Genomic DNA, 17,690 nt, shown 5'->3' with positions numbered 1-17,690 from the left:
TGTATGTCACAGTCTTTTATTATTATAATGACTGTTATTTTTACTTATTCAATTGTTTCAATTAAAAAATAATCCTATGGCTTTTCCAAGAGAGTAATTTCCAATCGACAGTTTCGTAATTCAGGTCGCTAATAGCTGACAAAATTGTTTATTCTCGGATACAAGAGATTTAAGAAAATTTTGATTTCTATTCATTTTGTTTTATCTCACTCTTTCTTTTCAAAAGAATATATAACAAGATTAAAGACGCCGTTTGAGTAGTTTTTAGGTATCATCAACGGAAGCCATAATCCTCACTTTATACACACCCATGCAAGCTCATTAGTGTAAATCACAAATTAATTGTTTTGTAAACAATTTAAATACTTTTTCATGAACATTAACAATGTATCACTAATTATTTATAAAAATTCTATAAAAGATAATCTTAGGTAAACACTCATGGAAAGAGCATGTCATAAATCAATACAGTGGTCAGTGACCGGAAATTTAATTACACGTGTATTGTCAGATTAACTCTTCAATCCATTTAAATCCCGGAGGTCATGTTTTGACATATGTGTATTAGTTCGAGATAAAAAAATGAATTTTGAATGCTTTTGTTAACCTTGGGACCGTAAATTTAGTTCGACTCAACCGAAATTTCGACTCATCCAATTTCGACTCATCAGGAGTCGAATTACATACTTTTGTATGGAATAAAGTTCGGGACCACGTGAAAACTTCGACTCATCCGAAATTTCGAGTCAACCGAGTTCGAGACAACGAGAGTTAACTGTAGTTTGATTTATTTACACATGTGTACTATTCAAATGAGGACTCTTATGGAATTGTGTTTTGAAGGATATTTACAATTATTTTATTATCTGCATTTTCATATTATTGTATGAAATTTTCTTATTCTGGGATTTCCAAATTATTTGTTAAAAATTTGGAAAAATTCATAAAGAAAAATAATAAATTAAATTTGTGAGAATGAATAATTAGAGTAGACAAATACAATATTGGCAATATAGACCTTCACTAGAAGTTGTTTAGAAAAACGCTATAATTTGTTTTATTTTAACATTTTAAATTGAATTTCAGACAAGTCCTGCCATTCAAGAAGAGGATGAAGGAACTGACATGAGTTTTATGGAGACTGCTAAAAATGTCAATTTTACTGCAGAACCTGAAGTTGTTATAGCCAGGGAACCTACAAGTAATTATGACCTTACAAATATTTGGCGTGATGACTTTTTGTTTAAATGACATGCTTATATCCACCTACAATAGAAGAAGGGCATTATGTATTCTGGTCTGTGCATCTGTTTTTCTGTCGGTTCGTAATCTGTCCTGCTTCAGATTAATGTTTTTTGGTTAAGGTAGTTTTTGATGAAGTTGAAGTCTGAACAAATTGAAACTTAGTACACATATTTCCTATGATATGATGTTTCTGATTTTAAAGCCAAATTAGAGTTTTTCACGGTGCATTGAACATAGAAAATGATAGTGCGGATGGGGCATCTGAGTATTATGGGCACATTCTTGTTTTTATTGTTTATACAAAGTCTGCCTCAATTGAATAAAGGAACAAGACAGCAAGAAGAAGAGCACTGTTTGTTCCCAAAGGAATGTTGATTGTTTGCTTATAAACATGTTTGCCAATCTTAATTTATTGGTTGTTTAGACTTTTTGATAAAGCATCTCTCATACAGTCAACTCTTAATGTTTGACCTTATAATACTAATGATTACACAGAAAAACTGTTCTCACACACAAATGAAAATAACTTCAGTATGAATAAAAGGAGATGTTGGTTTATTTCAAAGAGACAGCAACTCAACAATACAAAAATTAAGTTATTTTTACAGTAAGTTAAAATATGGTTTAATTATGAAAATTAAAAAAAAACCTCATGTGTCTATAAGCAAAATGTTCCTTTTGTAAAATTTATTAAGGCAGTTCTGGGAATTCAGAATACAGGACAGCTTTCAAAGAAATATACTCTAATTAAAATTATTTGTATTCAGCTTTGCTTGTAACTCCATTATTAGATCTTGAATTTTGTCAGATTATCAACAATTCAATAACAATAGATTAACAATATCAAGGGAGCATATTATTAGTCTTAAATCCTTGACAATATTTTTAACACCACACTCTAAGGATAAGTGGTATTTACTTTAATGGTTTTTTTTCTAACATGAATGAAATATTTGTCACTGGACATTCAGCAAACAACAATCAATCAATTTTTACTTAAGTCTCTATTGCATCTTTTCTCATAGAACACCAGACTCAGGAACAGTGTTATTTCCCTCTGTCTTTTTTTTTTAACATGGATGAAATATTTGTCACTGCAAGCAATTATCAATCAATTTTGACTTCAGTCTGTAAACCATAATTTTGTTGCATCTTTTCTCATAGCTGAGTTAGAAAAATTAGAAGAACAAGACCAATCTGTATGCCAGTCAACTCCAGTTCCTGGGCAGCATGAAGGAGGTGGTTCTCCTGACAAGGAGCAACATAAAGAAGAAGCAGATGATGTCATAAAAGAAAGTCCATTAAATTCAGGAATGGGACCATGGTCTGAAGACATCCAATTAAACTGGTCCCAAGTGGTAATAAGGGATGACCTTTTGGGACTCAGAAACTTTTTCAAACAAGGAATGAATATCATGGTCATGGAAGAAATGGTACGTTTTTATAAAGAAATTGAAATTAATGATGAACAAAAATCCTCATGTATTAAACTAGGGATGAAGAAATAAAAAAATGATGTCTCAATTTTACAATCTTTCTACACAAGGAAATGAAAGTTATTTCAATTTTAGTACTGTTGCTTTGGCAATGACAGCAAATCAGACAGGAGTAAAACGTTACACTATCACCTATGACCGAAGCAAGGGGACAGCACACAGAAATAAAGACAACCAGATGAACAACACTCATACAAACATGAAACAAAATACAAAAATTACACACTTTTAAAAATGTTTAGGTTTACTGTAAAATCAGAAAATATGCATGCATATATATATTATTGCGCTTTTGAAGAGAGAACAATAATGGAAATTAATTATTGCAATTAATTAAATATAGAATATCAGAATGCAAGTTCTTATTATTTCAGTATTCATCAATCCAGTTGAATTATTCATATTACTAAAAACCTAGCAATAATTTCTGAGTTTACAGTAGTCTATATTTATGTTTTAAAGTTAGAATTAAAGAGAAATATAATATTGTTTTGCTATCAATAGATACTTTACCTCCCTCTTCACACACCACCCGCACCAAGTATTGATGAAAGATTGACATCTGCATCATCAAAAAGTTCAAAGGTTAAAAAGTAGGACACTGCAAAATGCTAGATAGTTTGTGCAAAAGCTAGTTGAAAATCATTAAAGTACATAGTATATTTTTGAAATGTGGAAATTGGAATTGGAAAAAGGGGGATGAAAATAAGATAATTAAACAATGTTAATTTTTGTTTAGCAACAAAATTCTGCAGCTCTACGGTAAACCAATGGATATAAATAGTCCTCATAGCCTTGTAAATAAAAAAAAACACATTATTATTCAGAATTTACTAATTATAATGATAATATAAAATTATCAGTTGATTGTCTCTCCCATCCAGGGAGTGGCTTTCAGGATCATTGATTTGTGACGCATTTTTATCTTATCAAGTGGTCAGGCCCTTGTTAGGGGTAGAGTTGATCACAAGGAGGTTATGAATAATTGCTGCAATTATATTATTTGAATTGTTTATTTTTAGAGAGCTAAAAACATAAACTATTTTTTTGCTTTCAGTGTTTATGTCAAATGGTAATAATTTCACACAAAAAAATCCTTTCCAACCTTCCAATTTGATATAAACTTGTTAACATGTGCTGAAAATTGAAAGCAATATTGTGTTTATGTTGTTAAATTTTAACATCAATGTTTTATCTCCCTTTTTTATATACTTTTTGAAAATTTCAGAAAATCAAAATTTTTACTAATAGCAAAATCCTCACAAATAACATAATAAGTTCTAATAGGAAAAATTCTTGTTAAAGTCAGTTTATATGATAAACTAAATCTTTTCACAAAATTTTGTCCTGATATCTATGATGATTTTATTCAAAAATATTTTGATTCATTTGGGATATAAAGAAATATGAGGGGGAGGACAGGGGGGTACCCTTCTCCCTTCTCCCACCCCTCGTCTCCTTTCTCCTACCCCCGTTCTCCTTTCTCCCATTAGAATAAAAAATCTCCTTTTGAGATATTTTTTCTTGAAATATTAGAAAAAATTTTAAAAGGAGAGATATTTTATTTTTTCTCCTTTCTCAAACTTTTTCTCCTTTCTCCCAGCCTTCCTCTCCTTTCTCCTACCCCCTTTCTCCTTTCTCCCACCCCCTTTCTCCTTTCTCCTACCCCCTTTCTCCCTGTCTCCCTTACCCCTGTCCTCCCCCTCAAATATGGGTTTAATTATTTTTTGGCATTGATTATTGTTTCTTTATCTTTCTATCCTTGTCACAAATTGACTTTTTTAAGTATGAATGGTTCATTTTAGTAATTTTTATGATCCGTAAAGTTCTGATGGGGAATCACAGATTGATACGTTGATGTGAACCTTTCACCTTCAGTGGGTACACCAATGTAATTTATATTTCACAATGCACAATTTTTCAAAGCCACAATCATTTAATTGATATGAACATTTCCATGTTGTGATAGTTTCCACTGCCTTTCTAAACTAGGTTCACTGCACACCTGATTCTACTGTTGGATCTGCTGTATCTAAGTCAGCATCAGCCAAAGATAAAAAGGTCATTTTCTAGCATGAATTATATTGTACAATGTCAATGGCTGCAAATATTAATAAAAAAGTAACAAAATTTTGCTGGCTGCTAAAAATAAGATTGATATAATATTTTTAATATCTATTTAAACGTTTGTCTTATTTTGTGAATTCATATGACTTTTTCACATTACAACGTTTTTTTTCTTGAATTACTTCTTTTAGAATCCCGAAAAATGCTTTTTGCATGCCACCTTTAATTTCACTTGCTGTGTTAAACAGAATTTTTGTCTGTATAAAAGAATGCAGTTTTTGTTTTGTTTGTTGGATTCCATATGGATATAACTGTTTTGAACATCTTTTGAATCAGGAAATTACTTTTTTTTTAGATAACTTACTATATAAATCTTCCCCATACATCTGCACGGAAAAAAAATGGTACAAAAAATAAAGTAAAATAAAAAGTAAAATAAAAGAATTATTTTTTTTTAAATGAAGGAACTGGACTAAAGGAGAAATTATATATATATGCCTATCAAGCATTTATGTGTTAATCTGTATAGTACATGTCTATAAACTGCTAGCTCTCATTGTATTTTTTATGCTATATGTTAGTGCTGAAGTTTTGCTTGCAGTGTGCATTATAACCCATTGCTGTTACAGGTTCTGTGTACACCTGCTGATGAGACACCTGATCTGACATCTCCGTCAGGACAGAAGAAAGATAAAAAGAAAGATGAAAAGAAAGAGGAGAAAAAAGATTTAAAAGTAAGAATATAAGGCAGACCGGGTCCCTGCATTTATATACGACTCTTATATTGCGGGAATAAGTAGTCTGTTCACAAGTTTTTTCAAGTGTTCCATGTCTATGATAAGAAACCCTAATACTTAAACATGTTTTCTTGTATGTGGTTCAGGTCTATTTTAATTAATTGAATTAAAGACTGGTAACTGTCGATATCAAAATTTGTGAGGCAGACCCAAGTTATAATCACCAATCAACTGATAAGGATATTTGAATAAAGTTGTTCGACAATTTTTAGTCAAATTAAAAAGCTATTTTTTTTTAAATCCTGCCTTGATAATCTGATTAAACTTTACTTCTTCCAAGAGAAGCAGAAACTGTCGTTGATGAGTATTGCTTTTTAATACATGAAAACAAAAATAGTAAGACAGGTAATGTAGCCATTATTTTAGTAATTTAGGAAAGTGTAGTGTATAAGATAGTATGCAGTGAGTGTATAATTATACCAAATTTATAGAAATTCAGCAAGATTAAAATTAATAATCATGGCAATTATTGTTTTAGCAAGTCTGTGTGTTGACTGTGTTTTCATTAACAAATATGTATGTTGGAAGTGTTTTAGCAAATCTGTATGTTAGCAAAGTTTTAGCAAATCTATATGTTGGCAAATTTGTATGTTGGCAGTGTGTTTTATGTGTATTTAATTGCTGTTTTTTTTTTAATTATCTGACATGAATATCTTTAAAATAGAAACAATCTTTTTAAAAAGAAATAAAGCATGATTTTTTTTAATTTGAAAAATATTGCAGTTCAGTTGAAAAACGCTTACTTTTGATTCTTGACCTTTAATTCATTTTTTTTTTTATTAATATTAAATGTTCCTCTTTTTATACAGCTATGAACTATTTTTATCATGCTGAAAGCTACTAGTTCTTTTGTTACTCTGATACATATAGGTAGAAAAGGGAATATTTATGGGACAGCAACCCAATGACATGAAAAAAACAAACAACATCAAAATGTCATATTTATCAGTCTTCAAAAATAGACATGTGTCTACGCATTTTGTATAGTTCAACTTTGTCCCAAGCAAAAATAAGGGATACAAATTTGTAGGTTTACTATCAAATTGTCTTTCATAATATTGGTAATTCCTGAGTATTTTTATGAAATTTTGACTTGTGTAAATCTACGTTTCAAAATTATATTGAAAGTTAGAATTTACTGTCTCAAAATATATATGTTGACCACGAATTAAAATCATTGTAACAAATAAATTGCATTCTATGATATTTTAAGTTAAAATTTCCTTTAAACTTTCTCCTTTGGTTGTTTCAATTAAGAAAAGAAAATGTGTTAATCATATGTCATTAAACAATTATATCATAACTTTCTATTACATATACTTACTCTTATCTACAGGGAAAAGATGACAAGGGAAAGGGAGGAAAGAAGAAGAAAGAACCAGAGATGGAGTTAAAACGAGGACCACCATCATATACAACACTAGCTAACTTCCATATCCCTATGGAAGAGTTTTTAGAAGGGGAATACGAATTTAAAACAGTGTTTAAGAAAGATGGGGCTGAACTGGCAGCAGAATTGTCTGGTGTACCAAAAGGGACAGAAACTGATAAAAAGGTTTGCTCCATTTTATTTTGTGACTAGTTAGGCTTTGGACGTAAGCTTATGGACTGACTTCAATTTCCAACAATCATCAATTCAATAAAATCATACTTACCAACTGGTAACACCATAATTGGTAAATTATAATGCAGTGGCTGGGCAACATTACTTTGAAAGAAATAGTAAATACTAACTTTTGGTTTTGTCATTGTTTAAATTAACAGTATTATTCAGTCAACAAGTTCGCTTAGATTATTTCTTTATTTTTACCAAAATATGAAAATAATAAACTTTCAGGATGGAAAGAAAGATAAAGATAAAAAGAATAAACCAGGATCTTCTAAGAAAGACAAAGGAAAAGGTAATTTTGAAATTATTTGCTATAGAATCTAGTACAATCAATATATTTAAGACAGTACTTTTTAATAAGGCACATTTTATTATTTTGTACATAATAGATGCTTAATGCAGCTATGTTATATTCATTTCTCATTTTTCAATCAGATGTAATTTTGCTTTATTTGATATTTATACTGCTTTAATTTCACTGCAATATTTGTAAGAAATTATAAAGAAATGTGAACATAGTTCAGTGTGCAAATTAATTACAAATTCAAAATCAGAATACTTAATTCTCTTAATGAACTTTCTTACAGATGATAGATCAGGTATAAACACATGCAAGTTACAACACTATACCCTTAATATAACTAAACTGCAGAATTATCATCTAAAACATAACACATTTTTTTTGTCCAAGTTGAATGACTCACTGTTAATTAATTGAATATAACTTTTCTATTCCATTATATTGCATCTAATACACTCTACATTCATATTTTTTTTTTTTTGGGGGGGGGGGCCTTTTTACAGGTGACCATGCAAGGGCTTTATAGCCTATCAAGATCGTTAAACACTCATCTGGTAGTACTTTTTACAAATAAGATTAAAATTTTGAATAATATTTATTGATAATAAACAGTATCAATGTATTTTTATGAGAAAAACTTAACAAGTCGTATAGAAAGGGAGATAATCATCATTTTTTGAATGAACGACTTTCATCTAATTTCTAGTTTATGAATTTAGCTGTAACAATTTTTTGTTGCATTTCTTTAATACTTTTTTCTCATGCTACTTATAAAAAAAATGTAAACACAGAAAGTAATTTTTGCGAAAATATTTTTTTTCTGGCTCAGATATTGACTTTGGAATTTCGATATTGAGTCGATGAATAATTTTTGTGTCTAAGTTTGGTGGTCATTTGAAAAATTAAAATCTCTCAGACTTTCTTCAAATAATTGCACTTTTTTGGTCAATTTTATATATTTAACTGAAATTAAAGCTGTATCTGTTAAGTTAAGTAATGTGTAAATCCACTTTATTTGGATTCAGATTGTACCAGTAAGTTCGTCTTTATTGATGATTATTCTGCAGTGTTAACAAAAAAACAATACTCATTGTATGCAACATTATATAAACCTAACCTCTGACCTGTTTTGTGAACTTTGTTTAACCCTGAATGAGTTTAATTTCATTGGCTAATGAATTTTTCTAATCCTCTGGTTGTTTTCATTTTAAATATGAATCTAATTCAAAGATCACATGGTAACATAAAGTTCATCATTTCAGAATATAAATCAATTTACAAAAATATGTAAAAACTTGAGAATATAAGTCCGTAATATTATAATAAGAAAAAGTGGTATGATTGCCAATGAGACAACTTTTCAACAGAGACCAACTGATGTAATATGATGTAGAAGTTAGCAAAAACTAAAATCACAAAAATACTGAACAACTGTATGTCACTTTACAGCCTTCTACAATGAGCAAAACTCATACTGCATACCCTAACAAGCGATAAATGGCTCTAACATGACAAATGTCAAACAAATCAAGGTAGTAAACTGAATTAATGTACAAAACAATAAATGAACAACTGATCTGCTATAAATGAAGTTTTAGTAAGAAAAATGTTTAAATTGATAAACCAAGTGAACCTCAAATGATTTAAAACCAAAAATATACAGTACATGTACATATGTTGATATAAATATGAGGAACAACAAGTTTTCCTATTCTATATGGTGTTGACCTGATGTTGCATTTAGATTTTTACACTGTTTTAATCAGCCACGAATCCTTGTGAAATATTTCAATTGATTAATTAACAAATCTTTACTAATATTTGCTGCCAAAGAAATAAGATTGAACTTTTCATTCAGACTGTAGTGTTCTAACATATGCATTATGTATAATTTCATATAATATTCTTTGTATTTATACTTCTTATTATATAATTAGCAATATTTAAAAGTTCTGTGTAGATAAATATTTAATTTCCTGAATCAATGTATTGACTTAAAAAACAGAAGTAAATATGAGTTATTTCCCTTCCCTTGATATAGCGCAATATGTGCATTTTCGTAAAGAGATTACTATTTTTTTATCCAGCTTACTCTTTGTCGATTCCCTTGTAAAATTTTATCTTAATGAAAAGAAATGAGGGGTATATGTGTCACTAAGACAGCAACCCAATGACCTAAATAAATAAAGACGACAATGCATCATCAGAAACAGTCATTTATGGCTATATATATTTTTTTTAATATCAATTATTTAATTGATCTAAAAACCAGTTTGAAGCTAAAAAAGGTTTAATATTATGTTAAAAGATGTATTTTTATGTGCATCTCAATAGAGCTCTGTATTGTGGAGAACTTCTTTCTTTTAAAGGGAATTAACTGAAAACAAATTTGATAACACATTCAGATTCAAGTTTCAAGTTTTGTTGTGTGACAAAAACTTTTCTTTTGTCCAAATTGAATACCTTTCAGCCCCAAATGAAGTGTACACTTACAAGTAGATATGAAAATATATTTGATGAATTTATGATTCTGTCTGCTACTCACATTAAAAAAAATGTATTTAAAGTCTCAAATCAAGGTTAATAATAACTTAGGTGAGACTTATTAATCCCCCCCCCCATTTTTGTAGCAATAAAAATAATGAGAACACTCAACTGGTACTCTGAAAGACAAAATTAGAAAAAAAAGTTCATTTTTTTTTTTAAAAGAAAGTAGTTCTAGAAATTCCCAGATGTCAAGTAAACCACCATCAGCCAAATCATCCGTAGCTCAAAGTAAAACGGTCAAAGGTATGAAATCTAATTTTGTTGAAATTTTCTAGTTACTTGTTCAGAGTTGATTTTAGAATTTTAGTTTTATTTATTTTCGGGGGATTTTTGTATTAAGGTAGACATATTTATTGAAAAGAACATTTTGGTTTATTTTTTAATTTAATTATCCAGTTGTTCATCATAATTAGCATTTGAAATATTCAAAGTAACAAGGTTTACGTTTTAAAAATAAATTTATCTCAAACCAAAGATAAAAATTTTGAGGGGAAAAAAAAATACATACCAAAAGATAATTGATATATACCTACATACATTAGGATCGACTGATTCAGGAACATGAACTAAATTACATCTTTCTTGTCAAAGATTCCTTAACCAATCCGTTATGTTCAAAATAATGACTTGGTAATTTCAGCATCCAATCAAATCCGTTGCAGGTTTTGTTTTCCCCTACAGCACATTTTTGTTCTGATATTATTATAAAATTTTATGTTTCAGGTTGTTTTACACAGAGTTCTAATTCACTACAGGTTTAAGTAGTGAAATTGCATGATATTATTTTTAAAAAACCAATTTTATTTCAGTATTGAATTATTTATTGAATATTTTATTTTCATAATTTGTGACCTTGTAACTTTACAGCAGGTCGATCAAGTAGAAACACATCTGCAGGAAGTAAAGGTGACCTGTTAATTGTGTTACCTGTCTATAACACTACTCTATTTATAGTTCTCTAGGTTTATAAAAGCTCATTTTTGGTCTGATTAAATTGACTAAATTTTTAAGGTGCAAAATTTAAGTTCTTGTTTAGGTTTTTATGTGTGTAAATATTTTAACGCTTAAATATGTTTAAAAAAAAGTTGTGATTACAAAAAAATAAATCTAAAATTTAACATGAAACTTGCGCAAAAGACAGGGAAATCTAATCAATGAACTTGTTTATAAAAAAATGATTTAATAACTCATTGGTTGTAAATAGCTTATTGTCCAATGGCATATTCAGGACAAAATTATAAAATGATATTTCCATAGTTATTTAATCAGTGTAAAGTGTACTTTTTTTTATTTTCAATAATTAAAACTTTGGTTGGACAGGTGTCATTAATTTTATTTATTTCAAAGATGTGTGAAAATTAAGTAAATTTGACAACCTGGAACTCTAAAAATTGCTTGTCATAAAATATTTTAAAGTTTTCACAAACAAAAATGAGCTTTTTCACTTTTATCAGTAGGAACTGGATGAAAATTAGCAGCTAATTATATTACTGTTATGATTCATGATTCATGAAGGCTTCCAAGGTACAAAATTAAACTCATATGCAGGATCCTTAGTTGACATATTTGAAAGTGGTATTTAATAGGTTACTCAGCATTTAGATTGCTTTTTTACCCAGTCCAAAGTGTAAATCTCTGGTTCTTTAAATGTGCCCTCAATTCCTTTTATAAAAAATGGCAGATATTTATGAGTTTAATTTTGTCTTGGGAAGATGAAGGTCTAGGCTTGGCTAGGTTTCTTTCATTTCTGGTGCATTGAATTTTATTTTGTTTATATAGATTTAAATATTGAATTTAACATTTTTTATAAATATCATGGAATTTTTTTATATTTTTATTTTGTTTATATAGAAATTGTAACAATGTTTTTGTTATTAGAAATAATATGGACTGACCATTGCAATACTGTGGATTCATCTATTTGAATGGGTACAAATTTTTCTAGACTTCGAAAAGAATAATTTTTGGGGGATAGTTCAATACATGGTTTTTACAAATTTTAAATAAAAGTTCAACTATACAAGAAAGTCTTTGAAGATTAAAACCTAATAAATGAAAATGAATTCACAGTTATTAAAACTTGCTTTTAAATTTGCTTGTTATATTCTACTGCAATATTTACAGGATCATTACTACATCAATACCAATTTCTTAAAAAAATTACATTTAGAAATAAAGGCATAATGTTATCATTATATTATTGCTTTAATATTTTGATGGTAAAAAAAGGTAGAAAAATTAATAATAGATATAAATTAAGGCATATTGTAAATCATCATCATAATGTTTGCTTTGAAATTTTGCCATTCAGAAAAGGTAGAAAAATTAATAATAAATATAAATTAAGCTTATATGTACTATTTCTTTAATTGCCACTTATTGGAAATGCCAGATTTGGCCGATTTTCATTCAAAGGAAGCTGACCAACTCATTGTACGTTTTGCAGAAAGCCGATTGAGTAGACGAGGCAGTTCTATTCAGGGTAGAAGAGGTGAAAAAATGTTTGAAGTGTTCCCTTCCATAAAAAAAAAATCACTGTTTGCCTGCATCCATTTTGTTTGTAAAAAACATACATCACTCTTACCTAAATATCCATTTGTCCTTTCCTAATGTATAATTATGCAAATCCCCCTTTTTTATGCATATTTTTAAAAGCCATTGATTAATAGACTATGAAATTTTTTATATAGTGTAAGATTTTTTTAAAAGGCCAAACAAAATAAATCTTTTTTCATTTTTTTTCAAAAATAATAAAAGTGAAGAACTGACGGAGGCCCATTGCTATAATTTTATACTAATGATACCGGTATTTAAATCATTCTTTTTTTTTTAATGTTTTTTTTCAATAATGAAATTGCACACAAGAAATCTCATTTGTTTGTCAGTTTGAAAATGGAAAATTTGTATTTCTATCTTTTAAATAAGTTAACAATTGAAATTGGAAAATAATATCACAATAAATAAAAGGTTAAAATTTAGATGAAAAATTGCTTATAAAAAGTTTTACGTTACTTCATTGATCAAACCCTCTCCCCCTTTTCAGTCACCTATGTTTTGTGGTCACTAACATTATGTGATTTGATTTTAAAGTTAAATTTTCAGGTACAAAACTGACATGTTGTCTACAACAATTACCTGTTACAACTGATCAATTTCAGATAATGTTAAAGCTCAAGCTGAAATTGAAATTTGTTTTCAGTAGTTGTATCTGTAAATGTATTATTTATTTTCATGATAGTTACTTATAAAGGGACATGAATATGATATATATATAGACTACACAAGGAACAGTTGCATTGATATTTAGAAACAATTTGATTATGCTCCAGTCTTGGACAAGGGTATTGTCAAAATTGAATACAATTTTACTTCCCAATTAAATGCAATCTATTTTTCATAATGATGCCAGCTCTTCATTATAAGTATTACCTGTATATGCATATCATTGAAGAAACCCTAATTTTTTATACAAAAATGGAAGTTACTGGTAATCAGGAGAGGGCATAATTTTTATTTATGTAGGTTAACGATGACACATGACCATTTCTACAACAATATAAAAAAATAATTACATAACATATTTGATTTTCAGCAAGTGTTAACAGCAACAAAAAGGATAGTGCTAAAAGTTCTACTAAGAGTGTAACATTTAAGAAAGATGTGAAGGGAAAGGAACTAAAAAGATCAGACAGTTCTGATAAAGGCAATAATAGAATGCTGTGAATACTCTAGGTTCTGGTAGTGGCACATTCATGATGTTGATACAAACTGCACAAGACTATTGGCTTAGTAAATAAGGGAGCTATAAGGTTAAAACAAGCAAATATAGTTAAAAAGACATTATTTTTACCTTGGGTGCGAAACAAACCTTCTTTTTACATTGGAATTAGACTGGTCATTATGATTTCAGCTACAACAACAGTTACTTGTACATATACTCAGTTGAACTTTGATAGGGATATTTAAAATGATTATACTTACAATGATTTTTTTTGCAAATTTACAATATCATTTACCAACTTTTAATGGATTGTTTGAGCGTCTTTGGAGCTAGCGCATGTCTCACCCTAATTTTAATTGTACACATTTTGGGGTCAAAACTGTTAATTTTGGTGAATTTTTGTGTAATGAGACTGTATAGAAGACTTTTTAATTTAAATAAAAAAAAAATCATCCTCACACTTTGATGAAATTCTTTTTGGAAGTAAATTAAGGAAATGGTACCATTCATAACCTGAAATTATTAGATTCATAAATTTTGTTTAAAATTTTAAAATTTTAAAATGCCAAGCACAAACTTGTATCAACAGCATTTACACCACTTCTGAGTGACTTTAGGAAGGGAGATTACTCTTGTCAGACATCATTCCTGTAGTATATGGTAGCACATGATCAAACCTTCCAACCTTTGATTTTTTACTAGGATGAAGTGTTGACTTTAACCTGTCAAAATAGATACATCTTAGAAAACCCATACCTTAGAATCAAAACTATAAATGTGTGAAATAATTTTCTTGCAATTTGATATAGAGGTTTGAATTTAAAGGACTTGAATTTGTTTTTAGTTTTGAAATAGAAATTTAAACTTCCCATTTTGTTTTTTTAGAAGTAGTTGAGCAATTTTGTTTTATGCATATATGTATTGATGAAATTATTATTAAATTAACTAATTGCAAGCATATTGTTCAACACATTTTCTGTTTGTTTTTTAACCCTCATTTTCTGTCTTGTTATTGAAAGGCCCATTCAATGGCAATCTGTAGGTTTTTCTATTTTTCCTTTTTCTCACTTGGAGGTGACACTTACTTCTTGTTAATAAAGCAGTATTTAAAGAATTTTTTGTCTTTTATGAATTTTCTTTAATGGTCATAATTTCACTGAAAAAAGGATACAATTGATATTGATATAATATATGTTGAACAAATATTAAAATTATCATACATTTAAACAGATGATTTGATATCTAAAGTGTAATCGAAACAGGTTGATAACATATATAGATTGGGTCTGTAAAATTGGCAACAACATCATTATTAACCTGTATGATTTATGCCCTTTAGAGATGCTCAAGCATTGAAAAAGTAACACTTAAGAGAGTTTATTTATTTGATAAATATAATTTCCTTTAAGTTTAATGAACGTTAACATCCTTTGAAAATAGTGTATATATGTATAATATAGTCTCAAACTTCCAAAGCATGTTTAGAGAAGGACAAAACTCCCAGAATGCATGCTATAGATTTAATAAAAATTTAATGATGATGAATATTTTTTTTCAGTTGTTTTTAGGTGAAATGAATATAATAACTATTTGTTTGTATTAGAACATTTAACGCATATTTAATTGATTTAAAACATGTTTGAAGTTTCATAAACACTAAAAACCCCAGATAAATGCATGTCTCTCTTTGTTTTATAGAAATTAATTGCTATATCTTTATTATCTATTCTCTCTATGACAAATAAATGCATATGTTGTATAGTTTTGTAATTTAATAAATTTGATACATGAATTATCTTTATGAGTGTTTTTTACACAATGATATTTCTTATATTCATTGCTTATGAACAAAGCTCATGTTTATGTTTATGTAAATGTGATCTAATAAAATCTTAATAAATGATTTGTTTTTTTGTTAACAGACAGCCGAAGAGCTAGTGTTGCAGGCAAAGGAAAGGATGGCAAAGATTCAAAGGGTGCTCCTAAAGGTAAAGGAGGAGCTCTGGTAGAAGAAGACATTGAGGAAATACCACCACCACCTCCTCTTGAAGTTGAGGTCAAGGTCAGGTTACATCACTGGAAAACAGCTATTGATTCATTAAAGGACGAAGAAGAAAAGAACAAAAATATTGAAGAACAACAAATTTAATTTAAGAACTGAATTGACACGAAAGCATACTATTTAAGGCATGCAAATTCATCACAAATTGTGGCTGATAATCATACATTTTTACTCATTCATTGTTTCAATTCCTATTTTGATGTTGGCAGGATTTAAAGAAACAGCTATTAGTCAACCAGTTTACCAATAAATTGCAATGGTGGAATTTTTTTATATAATTTCTATCAAGCGTTTGAAATGCATGAAACACTTCCGTAATTTAAGAATATTCATTTTCTGTAATAAGAAGACATTATTTTTATACCTAATAATGAAAATGCTTTGTAACAAACCTGAAACAAATATTCTGATATCTTAAAGTTACTTCACACCTGTTTTCTTTAAAGGAGAAAATTTGGTCATGTGATAAAGAAAAATACTATTGTCTGTGATATTTTAATGATTTTTTTTTTATCATTTTAAAGAATTATTGTACATATATTTAAAATCATAATAAATGTTTTGTTATTAATTTTTGTTTATTTTCTATTGTTACACCTTCTGTACCTGTACATTTAAAACGAATTTTTTTTATTTCACTAACGTTCAGAAACACACCATTGGTAAGAAAATCACATCAAAGTTTGAAAACATTGCATGGGGCGTCAACCAGGCCTCTCCGAAAATGACCATCAGATGGCTCTTGGAATGTTTGATGCCGGCATGAGTGTTGCTGACGTCGTGACTTGATTTAATGTGCATAAGTCAACAGTTTAGGGACTAACAAACAGATATCAACAAATTGCAACAGCACAGGATAGGTCGATATGTCTTAGACCAAAAACAACCATCGTCAAGGGAGGAGCGCTACCTTCGGTGTACGTCAAAACATGACAATTTTTTTCTGGCCACTAGAGTAGTGCATTTACTATGGGCAGCTGCTGGTGTGCTTGCCAATCCTCATTAATGCACTTAGAGCACGGCCGAGACATTTATTTTGAATAACACTATACTCATTTCCGCATTTTGACCCTCCAGCGCTCCATACAAAAATATCCTAATGAATAAGAGTGTTAAACATTCATGTTGCTTCTGACATGTCATAATTCCATTTTTTCCTATCATCAGTATTATATGTTGTTATGATTTTGTGATACAATAAAATTTCATATTTCTGTTGCTAAACATTTTTGGCTCAGTATACTATCACCAAAAAAAAAAATTAGCTCTACCACATAGGTTGAATTTCTACTATTTTGGATAAAGTTAGCCAATTGAAACGTGTTGGTGTAGGTTTTGGAAAATATCATGGAAACATGTATTTCTGAAAAGACGAATCATACAGACATGATTTCATTGTGTTAAACTAATACACACTTGATTGATACATTGAAGGTAGTGCCACTGGAATGTATGCACGAAACACTTTAAAGACATCCCCAAGTACATACAAAAACATAGGAACACGTTTTACCATAATGAAGAAGATACAAATTTCAGTCAAATCAGTCAAATTGACAAATTGATGAAAAAGAATTGCTTATATGGCAATAAATATTTGAATTGAATATAAGGTTTATGACCCCTTCTGTAGCCATTGTTGTACGAAGTTTTAGTCCTATAACATATGACCTCGGGGGCATTATTCACTATTTCTATTTGCTGTTCTGATATTTTCTTTTTACTATCAATGTGCCACCCGCATTCAAAAAAAATAAAAAATGAAAATATCAGTATAAAAACGTTAAAAATTGAATAAGAATGCGAAGTCATATGTTATAGGACTATACGAACTTTGTAAACTAA

General features: G+C 29.0%; 1 protein-coding gene across 18 annotated transcripts in view; it reads left to right on the top strand.

Annotated features, from left to right (window-relative positions):
- The window catches only part of LOC139527008 (leucine-rich repeat-containing protein 43-like), a 32,268-nt gene extending 15,852 nt beyond the window's left edge, over window positions 1–16,416 (top strand). For 2 of the 18 annotated variants that reach the window (XM_071322234.1, XM_071322232.1), the window contains 9 exons: window positions 1,087–1,201; window positions 2,410–2,678; window positions 4,734–4,802; window positions 5,438–5,542; window positions 6,942–7,160; window positions 7,443–7,506; window positions 10,930–10,968; window positions 13,655–13,765; window positions 15,706–16,081. In XM_071322234.1, coding sequence (XP_071178335.1) covers window positions 1,087–1,201; window positions 2,410–2,678; window positions 4,734–4,802; window positions 5,438–5,542; window positions 6,942–7,160; window positions 7,443–7,506; window positions 10,930–10,968; window positions 13,655–13,765; window positions 15,706–15,932 — 1,218 coding nt within the window. In that variant the 3' untranslated portion in view covers window positions 15,933–16,081. Of the gene's footprint in view, window positions 1–1,086; window positions 1,202–2,409; window positions 2,679–3,798; window positions 3,814–4,733; window positions 4,803–5,437; window positions 5,543–6,941; window positions 7,161–7,442; window positions 7,507–7,801; window positions 7,948–10,224; window positions 10,306–10,929; window positions 10,969–13,654; window positions 13,766–15,705 lie in introns of those variants that run through there. The other 16 variants (XM_071322242.1, XM_071322237.1, XM_071322244.1 and 13 more) reach the window with 12 other exon arrangements.
- Window positions 16,417–17,690: the final 1,274 nt, after the last annotated feature.

Source organism: Mytilus edulis, chromosome 6 (genome assembly GCF_963676685.1).
Source record: "Mytilus edulis chromosome 6, xbMytEdul2.2, whole genome shotgun sequence".
Lineage (NCBI taxonomy): Eukaryota > Metazoa > Mollusca > Bivalvia > Mytilida > Mytilidae > Mytilus > Mytilus edulis.
The sequence above is the reverse complement of the archived record's forward strand: the minus strand, read 5'-3'. Positions and strand labels throughout refer to the sequence as shown.